The sequence below is a fragment of the Halichoeres trimaculatus genome, unplaced genomic scaffold, assembly GCF_033239565.1.
Source record: "Halichoeres trimaculatus isolate MK-OKI-2021-1 unplaced genomic scaffold, fHalTri1.1 fHalTri1_scaffold_14, whole genome shotgun sequence".
NCBI lineage: Eukaryota > Metazoa > Chordata > Actinopteri > Labriformes > Labridae > Halichoeres > Halichoeres trimaculatus.
Genome location: NW_027437192.1, coordinates 18,174,179 through 18,187,888, shown reverse-complemented (window position 1 = coordinate 18,187,888; position 13,710 = coordinate 18,174,179). Strand labels below are relative to the sequence as shown.

General features: G+C 40.4%; 1 protein-coding gene across 4 annotated transcripts in view; it reads right to left on the bottom strand.

The window, feature by feature from the left end:
• Positions 1-2,981: 2,981 nt before the first annotated feature.
• Positions 2,982-13,710, bottom strand: part of LOC141802558 (uncharacterized) — a 47,068-nt gene continuing 36,339 nt past the window's right edge. For 2 of the 4 annotated variants that reach the window (XM_074686099.1, XM_074686100.1), the window contains 16 exons: positions 11,381-12,707; positions 10,966-11,087; positions 10,758-10,871; positions 9,943-10,006; positions 9,236-9,367; positions 8,982-9,056; positions 8,793-8,891; positions 8,573-8,641; positions 8,060-8,407; positions 7,905-7,979; positions 6,730-6,863; positions 6,516-6,647; positions 6,340-6,397; positions 6,142-6,243; positions 5,959-6,054; positions 2,982-4,898 (listed from right to left, as the gene is read on the bottom strand). In XM_074686099.1, coding sequence (XP_074542200.1) covers positions 3,304-4,898; positions 5,959-6,054; positions 6,142-6,243; positions 6,340-6,397; positions 6,516-6,647; positions 6,730-6,863; positions 7,905-7,979; positions 8,060-8,407; positions 8,573-8,641; positions 8,793-8,891; positions 8,982-9,056; positions 9,236-9,367; positions 9,943-10,006; positions 10,758-10,871; positions 10,966-11,087; positions 11,381-12,707 — 4,542 coding nt within the window. In that variant the 3' untranslated portion in view covers positions 2,982-3,303. The remainder of the gene's footprint in view (positions 4,899-5,958; positions 6,055-6,141; positions 6,244-6,339; positions 6,398-6,515; positions 6,648-6,729; positions 6,864-7,904; positions 7,980-8,059; positions 8,408-8,572; positions 8,642-8,792; positions 8,892-8,981; positions 9,057-9,235; positions 9,368-9,942; positions 10,007-10,757; positions 10,872-10,965; positions 11,088-11,380; positions 12,708-13,710) is intronic. The other 2 variants (XM_074686098.1, XM_074686101.1) reach the window with 1 other exon arrangement.

Here is a 13,710-nt window from a genome sequence, read left to right as displayed (position 1 = left end):
ATGTGGCAACAAGCATTCTGTCAGTTTGTACCATAGTTTAGTTTAGCTGGGTATGTTTAGCGCATCTAGTAAATCCTGGTTATGTCCTGCCAGTCAACTAACAAGCAGAGCTAATATAACCTCACTCTTCATTTTATTGATAGACTCTCAGGTTTGACCACTGCAGAAAAACTGCTGCATGTGGGTTAGAATAAACATTATCACAAACAGTTAGCTTGCGTTTTAGCCTTTAGCTAATGCTCTAGCACTCTCCTGTTAAGCTTTTTTCTGCTCTTCTGCCCTTTTCTGTCTGACAGTAAGGCCCCTCTGTCCACAATCATTTCAAAATTAATCACAGTCTTTTTCAGAAGAGAAAAACACAGATATATCTTCTCACTACCAAGATTCATCTGCAGGTGTGGTGTTAGACGATCCGTGAATTAATCCAGTCCTGCTTGACCCGATGCGGAAGCTAAGAAGTAGCTTTGGGAAATAACCTATATTGGTGCTGATAATCTCATTTTAAAGTGTGGATTACAAACAGGCATACATCTTTAAAGGAGAGCTTCTCAAGATCACTTTAAAACTCCTCACACCCCTCCCTTTAAGTCAGTCCATGGAGGAGACCTTTAAGCTGATGCTAATCTCCATTACTTACTTATATGTACTTCAAATGCACAGCATGTAAAGCTAGAGCTGTTTTGTGTGGAAAATTCTTCCTGTGCCCTGACTCACAGGTGGTGGCAGAATGATCACAGAGAGCAGAGTATACTCTATAAACTATACTTTGTTCAATGAACTTTTAACTTGCAAGGAGTGAGCAGTTTCCAACAAAGGCAACTTCAGCGTACAGCTTTATAACCACTTGGCATCCACACATACGCAAAAACATTTCACACTTCAACAGACATATTTATTTATGATCACATGTATCTTAAAAGAGTCTTTACCACTCTCAGAAATTAGTACAAGAAGGTGAAAGGGTCATCTCCTCAGGCCGCTCATCATCCAGGGGAAAACCTCCCCTAAGGATATAAATCGGAGTGTTCACACAAAGTTCACATAGATTTACACACAGCTGTTCATGTATGACCACCACAAGAGAGAGCGGACAGTTCCCTCAAGCAAAGATTAAACTTCTGAACGCAATTAGTGAACTCGTAAATTTTTATGCAAGCATAGTGCTATTCAGTGAACAGAATATATTTTTGTGCTAATAATATGTAACAGATGACGATGTGCTTTTCGTGGACTAACCATGTGATAAGCAGTATAATATAGGACTGTTAGTTACAGGAAACAACATAATAACACATTTAATTTTCAACATGACTTTAAGCCTTGCATTTAAAGTTTATTTTTGTATTGTTAGAAGTTTTTCCAGAGTTAAAAGAACACAGGCCTATGGAGCTCCATAAATAAGTTGTCTTTCAGTTAACATAATCTGCTATGTAAGAAAGTCCCTGCATTTCAACAGACTGATACACTTTCATGAAAAGTGGCCCCTTTCTGATTTCAGGGATGTCCTTCATATACTGAGGGATAGACATGAAAGAGATTCTCGTTGTGCTCACACTCACAGCAGCTGCTCATCACTAAGTTTTCTGTGTTTTCAGTGTTGATGATTCTCAGAAGTATAAGTTCAAGTTCTGCGTACATGAAAACAATGTCTTTCAATAGATGCTGTTATGCTATTCCAGCTGCTGAATCAAACTGACACCATGATACGACTTTTAATGACTTCACATACAGACCTTAAAACCTAACTTTGGTTAAATCTTTCCAACAACATGTGATCTGTTTGAAAAGGATCCTCCTGAGAGCAAACACAGTTTGCACAAAATAAAAGTTTGTACCACACACTAAATGTACAGGTCTGGCTCTGATGGGCTCTCAAGCATTCAGCTGATAAGGGCCTCCTGTGGATAAGCTCTCATGACCTTGCTTTGAAAGAAAACATGAAGCCAGACACCCTCTCCTCCCTTCCTCCACTCCCACCAAATTCTGCTGGGGAAAGGTGTCGTATAAACTTCCAAAAAACAAAATCACCTAATTTGTAAATCAGAAAATTTCTGCTGCAGTAAATACAAAAATGTATTTTGTTTTTTTTCCAGTCTTAAATGTCCAAGTAGAGACCTTTTTTTGGCAGGTTGTGACATAGATGATAGATTTTTTCATCTGCTGATTCATGAAGGCACAGGTAGATAGATTATGGGATTATAAAGGCAGGGCTTCATACATCCAGAGAATGTATTGTAATGACAAATTGTGTCTCACATTCCTGGCAGAATGGCTGCAACAGAAAAAGCAAGGGGCAGTACTGCCCATAGTTACCTATAGTTTTCTGTGTCAGCCTTTCAGATTTTTTTGCCTCAGCTTCTGAGACCCTGAGTTGTCACAATAGTCCAACGTTAACTGCTAATCAAAAAACAAAACAAAACTATAATAGAAATGAAAGACAGTGGTTTGGACACTGGCAAGCCAAGCTCTAAAAAAAAGGAACCATCTGATGCCTCCTGTGACACTCACTGCAGGGTTTTCAGTTGTCTGACTCCTTCACAAATGTGTTGAACAAAACACACAGAAACATCTTTTTGTTTCAGAACGGTTGATGGGGAAATAGTACTTAGATGTATGTGTCAGAGGAGTGGAAAACAGACTGCAGCTGTGCTCGACTCCCACATCTAAGGGAGGGACTGAGAAACAGAGATATAGCAGTTAGGTGCAGCAACATTCAAGGACACTAATGACGATCAACGCCAAAAGAAGGAGATAAGACTGTACAACCCCATGATCAAGAAACACTGCTGTGTATCCTCTCAGATTCATGTTTCTGTTCCACTCTTGAAAAGACTAAACAAAAGCTTTTTACTGAGTGAACGGGACTTTTGCATCTGCCTTTAGTTCTGACTGAGGTTTTTCTATGAACTGGTTACAGCTGTAATTCAACCATGCAGACCCAGAAGAAAAAAAACACTCCCTTTGCACATTATTGGTTTGAAGGAACACCTTTAATGTAGTTTATACACGTTGATCAGTAAAAAACAAACAGTCGAACAACTGGCTCTGGAATAAAAGCTGACGATGAGTTTCTGTAATTCAACATTTCTCTTTAAAGAAAAAGTGGCAAACCGAAATAAAATGTTGAAAATATCAATGAACACTGTTTAATTAAGATATAAATGTTAATACACAAATATGAAGATAGAACAACAAGAAGTTAAAAGTATAAATTTAAATATATTTTAATTTAATGTATGTGTGTGTGTGTGTGTGCAATAATTACTCCACATGCCATCATAAAAATCACTTTGTGTTCTGGTGTTAAGGCTGTTGTGGGATATTTGGGCGCTGCACTTGTTTATATTGGGGAAGGTTTGTGAGCTGTTGGCTGGATGGGTGAGAGGGGCCTTGATAGGCAGTCCCATAGGCCCCTGTGCTTGCTGCAGCAGCACTTACACTCGGGGGATACAGATACTGATGTTGAAACAGCTGCTGTTGCTGGAAAAACTGCTGCTGCTGCTGCTGCATGACTTCCATCCATCCTAGGCTTTGGTAGGATCTGCTCGAAATGTAACTTCCACCTTGGTATGTGCCCGGGGTGTATGTCAAGGGACAGAAAGGGGTTGTGAAGCCCCCAACAGTCTGAGGAGCAAGATACAATGAATGTCCATTTGTGGAATAACCTATTTGGATGGTTGGATCATATCCTGCTGAGGCTGCCTGAGTGTTAGTGTGGCTCACTGTTTGAACCGAGGAGAGACTATGAGCAGCCTGACTATGAGCAGCCTGACTATGAGCAGCCTGACTATGAGCAGCCTGACTATGAGCAGCCTGACTATGAGCAGTCTGACTATGAGCAGCCTGACTTTGAGCAGCCGTACTGTTCACTGCCCAGTAGCCCTGCATTTTTGAGTTGGCCATGAGCTGCCATGCACGATGGTCTGGCCTGGAAGTAACAATGGCATTAATGGGCAATGGAGAAACCTCCCTGATGACATGCTCTGTGGTTACTTGAGGCTCTGGGTTGTGACCGGTGTCTTCACTGATGGGATAAGCTTTGAATAAGTTCATTTTTCCACTCATGCTTTGAACATCTACAGATCCCTGGGTATGTTGCTCTCTGGAGTCGGCAGTGGTGTCAGACTGTAAACTGGTACCATGTGTAGCGTAATCCAGATGAGGCTCTAAATCCCATCTTTTCTTTTTGGACGGTACTTCAGGTGAACTCTGCTCAGACTTTGGACCCAGTTTCACACCTACTGATGGGTTGGTAGCACAGGATGTAGAAAGCTCAGAGTGAGGCTGAGCTGCTTTGAGAGGGGACATTTTCTTTTCTGACCTTCTCTCCATTACCAGACCAAAGAGGTCTGTTATGTCAGGCGTCCATGTTTTAGGCCCAGGTTCTGTGTTTTTGTCCTCAGCACATAGGGAAGTGGCACTTGCAGCAGGGGGAACAGAACAGGGCTCAGGGGCTGATTTTGTGCTGAACTGCAGAGAGCTGCAGGCCCTTTTAGGTGGCAAAGGCTCCTCAAACTGAGAGTCAGCCATACATGACCTGGCAAACATTTCAACAGATGTATCATTTGCTCTTTTCCTGGTTAGAAGGCTTGTATCTCCTGTGAACACTGGCACAGCTGGACCGGTCTTTTGGCCATCCTTTGAGGAAGGTGAGGAAGGTGAGGAAGGTGGGCACAGCTCTGTCAGTTTCACCTGTGACCCTGTGATAGACTGACTCATTGGTTGTCTCTGTTCTGATTGGTTGCTATCGGGCTCTTTTGGACTCTGACAAGTACCAGACTCAGGGACTTGAGCATCAGAAGAATCCTCTTCTGTGCAGACACCGGTCTCTTCTGGCGGACTCAAGACTTTTCTTTGGATGATCCCGACCAGATGCTGTTCTTCTGTTTCTTGCCTCACTTTTCAGACAGACAAGGAGAAAATATGAGATACAGGTCAGAGAGATGAAACCATCTACTGTTATCTTTTATTGTGTTTTCAGCACACAAAGACCTTGGGAATACACAGCATCAGAAGATCAACACGGCTTTACTTTTATCAAAAATAAAACAAAGAACCATGAGTCAAAGATTTATTTATGCTTCTTGTCAGGATTTTGTCCCTCCGCAATTTTAAGAGCTCAGTATAACTTTGATGGTTCATACCACAGAAACCCTTGACATAACTCAAAAAGGAAAAATGGTCATGAGACGACCGAAGCAAAACATTGAGATTTAATACAGCGCCAGAGTTTACAGCATGTCAACAAGATGCTGGATGCTGAAACTCAAGAAGTGTTATGTGCTCTTGTTATTTATGAGAGAGTCAAAAAGAAAGTGTACGTGTGTGTGTGTGTGTGTGTGTAATACTTCGTACCTCACTGTCTTGGAATGAGCCAGACTGAGCTGGTGTGGAAGGTGTCCCTCAACAGATAAGAGGTCGAAAGACAGCCTCCACACCGAGGTCAGATACAGAGGTCTGTCAGTATATATGGCATGTGCTTAAGAAACGTCTAAGGCATGTGGGTGCGTGCTGTGTAGGTGTCAGAAGAAGCATGAGCTAGTAGATGATAATTACAAGCATGATTACATGACAGGATTAGAACAGGGTTTCCATAAAGTCAAATATATGAAAAGGTTAGGAGGTTAAGTGATCATAAACACGTGTACAGACTTGTACGGAGGTTAAATACATGACTGAATACATAAACTATTCAAGGGTCAAATTATTCTTCACACTTTTGAACTTTAAGAGGTGAACTATTATTATGTGATAAATTAATTAAACTAGTTTCTGGACCCACTGGTCACAATGCTCATTTTTAATTCATGGCCTCTGAACATTTCTCTGGACGATGAAATACTTTACACACCATCTTGAAAGGTCTTATTCCTTGTGCATTTTCTGTCTTTATTTTTCGTAGCATTGGACTCGACCTAAAAAGAAATACGATTTCTAAATCAAACAACACATTCTTACCTTCGTCACAGGTCTTGTCTGTCTCTGGCGCCTGTGCAGGCTTCATCTCTGTGGACTGAGATCCTGCTTGACTCTGATCCTCCTCAGGCAGCTGGTCTGTGCATCACAAACCAAAAGCTCAACACTCAAACCCAGTGCAAGAGTTTAAAAAAGACAGACTGTGACTGGAACAATGAGACTCACCTCGTTGTTGTTGTTGTTGTTGTTGTTGTTGTGGAGCACTGCTAGGAGGACAGATGATGCTCAGTCTCTGGTTTGTCTTGAAGTCCTGCAAAAACTTTAAAGCTGCAAAAAGCAAACAAATCATCTCTCACTTTTAACTATTTTCTCATGAGAAGCATAAAATTTGAAGACTATCAAAGAGAATAAGTTTAGTGTTACCTTCACTGAATGGAGCTGATTTAACATATTCAAACAGATCCTGTGGCAGGGGCACACACTGTGGAAGAACAGAGTGACAATGAGCAAAAGATGGATTTCTGGTGGGTGAATTTGCTCAGAATTTCTTAAGTTATTTCTGAGATAAAAATGCATGCTAAAAATAATTTAGGAGCTACCTGGGCATCCTGTTTTAGGTTGCGCTCCCTCCGGGAGACTTCAATCAAAACCTCCCTGAAAACGTCACATTTAATCTCAGGCTGCAGATCGTTCATCTTCTGGAACTCCATCAACTGACTGTACTCCTTCAGCTGGAAACATACGTTTTGCTTGAACGTTTCAGGACAGTGTTTTGCTTAGAGGACTTCAACGTTCTACTGAGACACCACTCACCATATGATTGAGCTGGTGCTTGTCACTGATCATGTGTTTGCAGATGTCACGGTTGGAGAGTCTCTCGCTGCAGCTCGCACACAGGTAAAAGGTTTTTTGCTGCAGCCCTCTGCATTCCCACACAGCGCCAAGACCTGAAGAACACAATGAGTATCAAACTTTTCTTTCACATGCAAGAGTAAACCTCTTTAAATTAGAGCCCGACCGATTAATCGGGCCGATTATGCCTATCACTGGTTAATCAACATCGGCCAAAATGTAGCCGATTATAGAAAGTTTTGCTCCACAGAGATTCTGTCCCTCCTGTTCCTGTGTGTTGGGCTGTACACTGCACGAGTGCCCGCCCCCTCTGTCCACCATTATGTAATGTAAGACTTAAGAACAGCGTTTTAACGTTGTGTTAGTTGCTTTTTGTGAGATAAACAGAGATAAATGCTACTGTTATTTCACACGTCCACCATTATCTAATGTAAGACTATAATACAGTGTTTTAATGACGTGTAAGTTGCTCATTGTGTGTTTACAGTTTGGCTTTTTTTTTCTACTTACTGTGTTCAAAGTTTGACTTATTTATTTTTTATTGTGTTTGCAGCTTGTTCTTATTTATCATTGCTTTACACTACAGTTCTTGTGTTGACAGTTTTATCAGACATTGGTCGATATATCGGATATCGGCTTTTTTTGCCCCCAGTGTCGGTATCGGCAACTGCCCCAAAAATCCCATATCGGTCGGGCTCTACTTTGAATGTGGCATCTGACATTAATGGGTAGACACGCCCACTGTAGTGGCGTTTCTTGTCTGTGTCAAGGCCACTAAAAAACTGCGGGCTTGATAACTTAGTTCCTACGCGAATGAAAAGAGATGTATCCGGGTTTTTAACTTTTAATAAAAGAAAACGTTTCTTTTACATCACAGGTCAGTCACACAGTAGAAAAACCATATGCTCCCAAGCCACGTCAATTCTGAGCCACTCTGCCGTGTATGAGGCATCACACATCCATATAAAGGGGCAGGCCAAAGGGGAGGAGCTCAAACTTAACTCCTGAGTGATTTTTAATATCTAACAGCACAGGCATCTATAAAATTTATTACAATAAACAAAAATATAGATTTTATGAACTTAGTATTATATTTTAAAGTACTTAAATTATTACGTTATGGCTCTTACACCCACCTATGATCGGCTCAGAGTCCAGTCTCTTCACAGTCAGAAATTTGGACAGATTACTGCAGCCCCAAGACACGTCTCCTGTGACAGTTGTGTGAAAATTGTAAATTAGTTAATCGCACAGAAAAATCACTGAATCAAGCACTCTGACGTAACCTCACCAATTGGAATCTTTGGGAGTGCCCGTGGTGCATGGTGGGGCTCAGCTCTTGAGCTCCATTCGTGCAGTGTCGGTCCTTTTTCCACAGTCTGACTGGGTCTTGGTTGGTTCTGCTGTCCTGTATTTACTGATGCTGCAGAGAAAGCCTTTTCTGGGCTGGAGTGTTGTACAGGTGATGTTTCCCCAGAGACCTGATTTTCCAAATTGCTTCCCTCCAGCTGGTTTGTCCTATCAGGAGCGTCCTGAGATGCATTAAAAACCTGAGAGATGAAGGTCTGAGGAGCCATCCCACTCTGAGGTGTTTTGTCAACTTGTGGTTGGGAGTGGGAGAGATGATGGCTTTGTGTGACTAAATAAGGATGCAGAAGGAGGAGACAAGAAAGGTAACAATCACATTATTGAACAAATACAGTAAATGAAAAAATTATTATAGGCACAATTTTTAAAACTTTTAAAACCAAGCAGTATTTTTACAAAAGAAACCACATAAGACTTGTTTTTTCAGGAGTCATACCTTCTGGTATGGCCTGTTCCTCAGCTCTGAACTCCTCATTAGACTCAACTGTCTCCTGCTGATCCAAGGCTAAACAGAACAGAGATGATGTTTTATCACACCTGTTTTAGTTTGGTAGATGAAAGATGCCTAAAATACGAGCTACCTGTAAGTTAGTGTGTAAAGTAGAGTAACAACTGCATAAAAGTTAGGCCACTTGTTTCTGAAAGGACAGACTTACCTGCCATGGATTCAGCTTTTAGATCTAAGATTTGCTCTGATTGGTCCAACGGTCCTGCAGGTCTTTCAGGTCTTTTATCTCCTGAGATGGCCTCGCTCTCTAAAATAACACCACCAGTATATGACTGAGTGACACGGCATGATAAAAAAAATCTTGATTAAGCTTGATTATGTGCCTGTCTGCTCTCACCTGGAGTCTTTGCACGAGGTGCCTGGAGCACTTCTTTATTCTCAGACCCAGCCGTTTCATTCTGCCACACAATCTCTAAAGCACAAAATCCCAATCACTGATTCATTTCACTTCTTCTTAAGTGATTAGAAATAACACTCTAGAAAATGCAGTACCCCAATTGGAACTGTCAATATATTTAAAGACAAAAAAACTTATTTGTGGGAGGATAAAGAAAACACAGTCACAACTTAGGACTGAGAAACTGAATTTACCATCCTCTGGGCTGAAAACCTCAGGAGAATTTGGGAAGGCAGTGTCTGGTGTCCACACCTCTGAAGGGTCAGCTGTAGAGGATGAGACCCACGAGTCTTTCTGCCTCATCTTCTCCATCAGTTTTTCATAGGCTATGAAAAAAACAGAGTGAAAAATATGAAGGTGAACAGTGGTTGGTGGGGGAAGCTGCTGTAGGTACGTTGGTCTAAGAAGAAGGGGAACAAAAGAGGGCTCTGAAAGAATTGGCAACAAAATTTACTCTTTCTTTCAATTTGCACCCTCATGATAGTGATACCATGTTTTCCACTAAAGAGAAGCTCATTGTTTGTCACTGTGTCTGCTACAGTTGATATCCAAATCAACTTTATAATAGACAAAAGTATGTTTCTTTGATCACATCACAACACCTAAAATGATTTAGTTAAAAATGTATTTCCTTTATAAGAAAAAGAAAAAAAAAATTGTTTAGATACCCGTTTTGATTGACAAATGTTGATTGCATAGTAAAAATGACTGACGATTCAGTACAGGTAAAAGACACCCATAAAAGCATCACAGCACATTTTACAGAAACTATTCAATTTTTTTTTGTCGTAGTGGTAACTACAATTATCTGATGATATTAACACCAAAATTATCAAAGTAGTGGAGTGCCTGCTTTGATTTTGTTTTATGAAGTGTGTTTGGTCTTAAACTGGTTATTTACCTTTATCTTCTGAAAGAAGAGGGTCACCCAGCTCGTTGTAAGTCTTCAAATTAACTTCAAATCTCTTAAGAAAAAAAAACATAAATGCAGGATGGTTAATGAGACATCAAGGTGCTTAATGCAACAAATTTTTACACATTTGTTTCTAATTTGGCTTTACAAATGATTTCCAAACAAGTTTTAAAGAAAAATGAAATCTTAAGTCATGCACAGAACTTCATGACAAAGGAGTTTAATTACTATCAGAGTCCAGTTCAGAGTCTATAGCTGATTAAGGTTATGTCCACACATAACGGTGTATCTGGGAAACCACATATATCTTTATACATTTCGTCCCGTCATCCACACTAAACCCCAGTTTTGTGTCACTGAAAACAATGTTTTCTGAAAACTTTGGCTGGTGTGAAGACCTTGGAAGACTCTGGTTTTGTGGTAGACTCTTGGAAACAGCTTTTGGGTTCTCAAATGTCACAGCTGAATGATAGGGGTTCATTCTGATTGGGTGGCACGGGTTTCACATTTGAAAAACACTACATGTATGGATTTGGCATGCTTTGAGCCACTCTTATTGGGGGATTTGCACATTTAGGTGTGGATGAAAGTGTTTTTAAAAACAGATTGTGGGGGGGGGGGGTGATATTTGATTTTTAACATACTTAGCTACATGTGTACAAGGCCTAAGATTCTGTTCTGGTACATTATAAATGATCATTACGAAGTTTATGACAATGTTATTCCATTTATTTAAAACACACTCTTCAATATTTACAATAAAACAACCCCACCCGAGTGTTAGTTCGACTTATGTGTGTCACCTCTTGGCCTTTGGTCTCCACATCCTTTTCAATCTCAGCCAAGTGAGTCACTATCTTGTCTAGTTTGCTTTTCATCTCTGACGGCTTGGCAGTCCACGATGGATACTTCATTTTCTGAAAAGTACATTCAGAGCACAAAGTTTGCATATACACAGCCCTGATTTGTACATCTCTCCCAATTTCACTACCAAACTGATCCAGTACATACCACGTAGTTTAATTTGTGTCTGAAGCTACTGAAGTGACCCGCTCGTCTCAACCTGGATGAACACAGTCGGCAGTAAATTTGCTTTCTGTTTCCACATGACACTTTGATCCCATAGTTTAACCCTGTAAAGTAAATACAGCTGTTAACACAAAGCACTTAATTATCAACCAACAACAACAATTTGCACGCTACAAGAGATAATAAACACTAAGATGCACACCTGCTATGTAGATGTGCAAAAGCAGTGCACAGACTGTTAGCACAGTGAACACAAGTTTGTCTGTGCTTTCAAAAAACCACAAGTGCCCATTACCATTCATAATGCCCTTTGTCAGGCCTGTAGCTGATTAGAGATACTACCTCACAGTCATGTATTTCTTGAGTACATTTTCACACCACTAAAATTGACACTCACCAATTATAAGAGCACCCTTTAATGCAGTACTGCCATCATTCTGTACAACATCAGCGTTGGATCCCACTGATTTTTTCTCCATTGCAGTCTTGGAAGATTTTTCAGCAATTCCACATTTCCCTGGAAGGTCAGCAGCAGACACAGAGGATACCACTGCTTGAGATATGGCTGCAGGTGGATGTCTGCAGGAGGCTTCTTGCACCACCCCGGGCTTCACTCCAGCTTTAGTTGAAACTCCAGTCTTGTCTGTGACTGGTTTGGACACCTGCTCAGGTTTTGAGGTCGAAGTTGTTTTTGATGTGCTGGTATCTGGGTTGGCTCCAGTGGGTTTGGTGGATGTTGCATTGGCACTTATTGTTGATGTTGCAAACTTGTAGGCAGTTTCTCTACTGCTAGATTTGTTTGCATTACAGCTGTTGGTGGGCGGTGGAAATTTGGAGGTTGAAGTAACGCTGCTTTGACTGGTTGCAGAGGAATCTTTGGTGGTTGCACAGTGACTGCTTATAGATGCTGAAACCTTGTGGGTGGTTTGACTACTTTTAGTTGTGGCTAAAATGCCACTAGGGGAAGTGGTTTGTAAACCCCTGTTGATTGCAGCTGCAGGCGTGTTGGTTATTGTTCTGGTAACAGGTTTGGTGACCTCACTTGTAACTCTGTTATCATCTGCAGATGCGGTGGTTGTTGTGACAAAGGCACATCTGTGGACAGCCTCTCTTGTTGCAGAGCCACTGTTGGCATTACCCACAGACACAGTGGTTGTTGAAGTCTTACTGGAGCTGGCTGTAGAAGACTTGAAGGAGGTTGCACTAACACTGGATGAAGATGCTGCACATTTTCCTGATTTGGCTGCTGCACAGCTGGATGTGTTGGCAGCAAGCTTAGAAATAGGTGCTGCTGTTTGTTCAAAGCTTTCTGGAGCAGAATGTTGGGCTTTGGCTGTACGTTTGGACACGGCTGTCATAGCTTTGGTGGAGGTTGTCATAGTGGTGTCTGACATATCTGCATCCTGAGATAACTTCACATTTGTTTCTTTTTGTCTTGGTTTGACAGCTGTGTCTGAAGTTACTTCAAGTTTAAAGCTATCTTGTCCGGAGTCAGGTTGTATACATGTGTTTGTGCCCTTTGTAGACATACAAGGACTTGCTGCTTCTTCACTCTTCACAACAATCTGGCAGTAAGTGTTGTGGGCAAAATGAGATTCTTTACGCAGGGTCACTTTGACATCTTCACTTGAATCAGGGGCAACTTCAGGTGTTTTTGTGCTGGTTATTGAGGATGGGTTTTCTTCAGAGTCCTCTAAACCGCCTTCAGTTTCCATGTCCATCACCTTTGAAATGAAATGACTGAATTAGACCATGTTGGTGGACAAACTGCTTGAAGCTGTTAAAGAGCTACACAACAAAGTTTGCAGTGCATAAATAAATAAAATATTAAAAAAATATATATACATATAAAAATAAATATTCAAATAAATAAATAATTAAATTAAATTAATATAAAAATATAAATTTTTAACTAATTAACCTCCCAAGATCAAATTTCAGGATGTGCCTCCTATGGTGCTCTGGTGATTCTTTAAGCTTGAGCATAAATTATTTTTCCAAACTCTGAGCTACAAAATGGGAAAAATAGTTTAATCGAGTATGACCTAACACATGCATTAGTTTCAAGAAAAAAGTTTTGGTTCCAAACAGGTTCAATCATTCACCCTTTCATGCTGGGGAGAAGTAAGGAAGTAAGGTCATTACACAGTTGTTTTACTGACCAAATGGTCAAGTGGGAAGCGAGAGTAGGCAGTAACAAAACAAGTTGGGTCTCTCAATAAGTGTAAAGGAAAGCAGACTATAGCAGGTCTTTAAGGGCGGTCCAAGGAGGTACTGCAGGGGGGCCATGACATTTTTTGGTTAACTAGGCAAATTTTTGTATTTTATGTATTTCTTCCAAACAAGGTTATAATAGTTTTGTATTTGTCATTATAGTTAAGTTTAAGTTAGTTTTGAATTTTTTTCCATTACAGTTTATTTTTAGTAAGTTTTAGAGCGAGCATTCTAGTTTTTATTTATTTTTGATTTTTGCAACAAGGCTTAGTTTTAGTTCAGTTTCAGTTTAGTTTTAGTTTTTTCATACCTTATTTGCCAGGTGCAGGGTTGAAAAAGGTCAGAGTAAATATTTTGTCATACTGTTTATTTTCAAGTCCAACATAGTGCTCACTGCTCAGTCAATGCTATTACTGAACTGCTGGATGCTGCCTTAAACACAAGAAAATAATATAAACTTATCATAAAAATATAAACATAAATAATAAAAAAAAAAATGTTAACCTGAATTAC